We start from the raw sequence: 3,692 nt of genomic DNA, 5'->3' as shown, positions 1-3,692 counted from the left end.
CACTTAATTTAATATACCTAGCTAAAATACAATTAGGTACGTATCACATTGCTAATGTATATAGTATGATAGTTGGTATAAATCAGAAGAAAGTGTTACTATCATGCTAATATTATAAATGCTTAATTATTGTTATACTTCAGGATTAGAGGACTATTCAAAGGGAGTATGCTAATGTCTAAAGCAAATACTTGAGGAGTAATTGCTAGTTAGTTGCTATGAAGGTTCCTACACTTTCATACACAAGTTAACACTTGTATCTATAAATACTATTATGGTTTGTTCTCTAGAATTAGATCATATTTTCAATCACGCTCCTTGGTACAACTCTTTATATATATATATGGTATGTACATCTTTTTTTCTTGATAATCCTTTTCTTTTTTTTTTGTTTAGTTTACATTGATGATTATGTGTTTGGTTTCATCTTCTCATCATGTATTTTTCTTCACTCCACTAATAATCATAGTATACATATATTAGTAGTGAATTTCTTTTGGGTTTGTAAGTGTGCTTCTTCTTTTTAAGAGGCATAGCGAAAATTGATAAATTCTTTGAAAACCCTATGCAATTTTAAAAATAATGATATTTTTTCAAATAATTTTGTATCATTAAAAACTTTACATATAATACGTAATTTAATATCATTGATCAAAACTTTAATTTAATGAGGCTATATATAGTCGAATTTGTTGAACATGTGCTCAAAATCTCAGAATCTTTCCTGTTATTCCTCCTTATTTGGGTTGATTAAGCTTCTAAATTCTAATAACATGGTATCGACGCCCCGATTTGTTGAGCCTTTATGAGTTGGTATTCAATTTTCAGTCGGTTTTCTTAAGGGACCATATTTCAGAGAGATATCACTCAGACTCAGCCCATTAAATCTTAATGCCTACTTAGTGTATTCTAAATGTCTTCTTACATTATTCTTAATGCCTACTTATCGTATCTTTGATGCATACTTATAATATCCTTAATACCTACTAACGCTATTCTTCAATACCTACTAACGCTATTCTTAAATGCCTACTTAAAATATCCTTAATGCCTACTTATATCATCCATAATGACTATTTATATCATCCTTAATGCCTACTTACTGTATTCTTAATGATTAGTTATAATATACTTAACGCCCACCGAGTAAGCATGAGTAAGCATGCAATACTTACATATCTTAATTGCATACTTACGATATCCTTAACGCCCACCGAGTAAATTACTTTACATTTACCTTTATGAGCCGACCCAATTAAACATGATCTCTCAAATAAACCGTCTTTCACAAAAATGTTCAAATTTATTGTTTAAAAGTTCTAAATTGTATATTCATTTTTTAATCTTTTACTGGACAAAAGTTCGGACTCCGAGGAAGGAAGGGTTAATTCATCAAACAACATTAAAAATAGTTGTTCGATCATTTGTTGAGCATATATATTAGCTGAACTTATTTCGAATTGGTGCAGATGGCTAACAATATTTCGAATTCTGACGAAACAAGAATAAATATAGATTTAATCAATGGGGTAGCAACTTCAATATTAGAAAATCCAACCTCTTGGTCTTCTTCTAGTATTGACGATCTTGGAACAGGCTCCATTTGTAGCATTTATAGGGTTCCTGAGTTTATGCGAAAGAGAAATGAAGAAGCTTATCGCCCTTTCGTCCTCTCCATCGGTCCATTCTACTATGGAGATCCCCAATTCAAACCCATGCAAGAGGTTAAACAAATCTTCTTAAAACTCTTCTTACAACACGAACGAAATGTTCATCCCGATTTGGATCATTACTTAAATTTTGCTAAACTTTGGGAAAACGAAATTCGAGCTTATTATCAAGAAGATATAGATCTTCCGAGTGATGAGTTCATACAAATGATAGTTTCTGATGCTGTTTTCATAATTTACTTGTTCATGGTCTCCAGTTCTCAGATTCCTCTCAAACACCCTTGGATTGGTAACAAATTGAGAGTATTGTTGCTTTACAGGTCAAATGATTTGATTCTTCTAGAAAACCAACTTCCTTTCTTCATTTTAGAGAAATTGTACAACGAAGCATTTGGTATCGCTTTTCCGAATGTATCTTTCCGAAATATTACACTCGATTACTTCGGTAGTGCTTCTATCTCAGGATTCAAGGTCGCAAAATCTGATATTGCTAGAAAGAGAATCATGGAGGCAAAGGTTATTGAGCATCTCGTCGATTTTTGGCGAATTTGTTTCTTGCCTCAACAACTTCGGAACAAAGAATCTTTAAACCCTAATACCGATCCGACGCCCAATTATCCTTACCCTAAGTTTCTGCATACCATTTTTGCTTTCCGAAACCATAGAAACCAGCAGAGTGGTGGCCGAAAATTCTGTAGGACAGCAAAGGAATTGATTGCAGCAGGCGTTAAGTTCATTCCGAGTTCCGATAATGCTCTTAATGTAAAGTTTAACAATGGAGTTTTAGAGATTCCGAAAATTACCGTAACTGATTATGCAGAACGATTTTACTTTAATTTGCAATTGTTCGAACAATACCACAATTTCAAGGATTCATACTTCATCGATTTCATCTACTTCCTGGAAAATTTAATTGACACTGCAGAAGATGTTAAAGTACTGATTGAGAATAACATGCTTGTAAACATGCTTGGGAGCGAGCAACAGATTGCAAATCTCATCAACAAAGCTGGAAAAAACATATACATTACACCTAAAAATTATTATTATTCGGATGTTACGAAGAAAATTAATGCTTACGCTGAATCTCGAAAGAACCGATGGAGGTCTATATTGAAGAGAGAATACTTCAAACATCCATGGGCGATTATTTCCGTCATTTATGCTATTCTACTTTTGCTTCTTACTCTTGCACAGACTATTGCTAGTTTCATCAACAAGAAATAGCACATTTTCTTGGTTAAATGGTGGTATTTTAGAGGGATAAAAGTATTGTCATATGGTCTTACTATTGTCAAAAATGATGGGACTATGTAGCATTAGGTATATGAAACGCCAGAACGGAAGAGTATATATATGTACATAAAATTGGTAAACTATCTACTAACAATGAAAATTTGAATTTGTTTTGGTTGGACTTGGAAAGGAAAAATCATTTTCCAAGATGAATAATACCTTTTATTCTCACCTGATTTTGTCAATTTTCTCAACGTACATATTGAAAGACTCTTCATTTCTAATTGCAGCATTAAATATTTTTATCGAATTGGATTTCAATATTTATTGATTGATGTCTAGTATATAAAGAAATGTAGGTATGTACATATTTACATTACCTTATTTTGTAAATTTCCATGCAAATGTAAATATGTGAATATTTTACCTTGTTTATAGACTATATAATAATAGTTTTACCTTGTAAATTTCTAAAACAGTGTTAAGAGAATTTTGTTATTTTTTAGTTGGAGCGTATTATTGGAAAGCAACAGTTTATACATTTTACAGTTACATTAGGCAGTTTATGCAATAGGCAGTTATCCTTAGTCAGTTATTAGGCAGTTATCCTTAGTCAGTTATTAGGCAGTTATCTTGAGTCAGTTACATTATACATGTATATATTGAATATGCCCCTATGTAATGAAAGTAAGAGAGAAAAACAGTATCTTTTCAAAAACAAAAGTCCAGAAATCATCAAATCTTCATGGTATCAGAGCCATAGGGTTTAGATCCGGTAAGGGCTCA

The 3,692-nt window shown here is 32.1% G+C and overlaps 1 protein-coding gene across 1 annotated transcript; it reads left to right on the top strand.

Moving 5' to 3' along the window:
* Positions 1-300: 300 nt before the first annotated feature.
* On the top strand, positions 301-3,373 carry LOC130798386 (UPF0481 protein At3g47200-like). Its single transcript, XM_057661335.1, has 2 exons — positions 301-346; positions 1,470-3,373. Exons 1-2 carry the CDS (start codon positions 344-346, stop codon positions 2,895-2,897), a joined length of 1,431 nt encoding a protein of 476 aa, XP_057517318.1. The 5' UTR covers positions 301-343; the 3' UTR covers positions 2,898-3,373.
* Positions 3,374-3,692: the final 319 nt, after the last annotated feature.

This window comes from Amaranthus tricolor, chromosome 13 (genome assembly GCF_026212465.1).
Source record: "Amaranthus tricolor cultivar Red isolate AtriRed21 chromosome 13, ASM2621246v1, whole genome shotgun sequence".
Taxonomy (NCBI): domain Eukaryota; kingdom Viridiplantae; phylum Streptophyta; class Magnoliopsida; order Caryophyllales; family Amaranthaceae; genus Amaranthus; species Amaranthus tricolor.
This window is presented reverse-complemented; position numbering and strand designations above follow the sequence as displayed.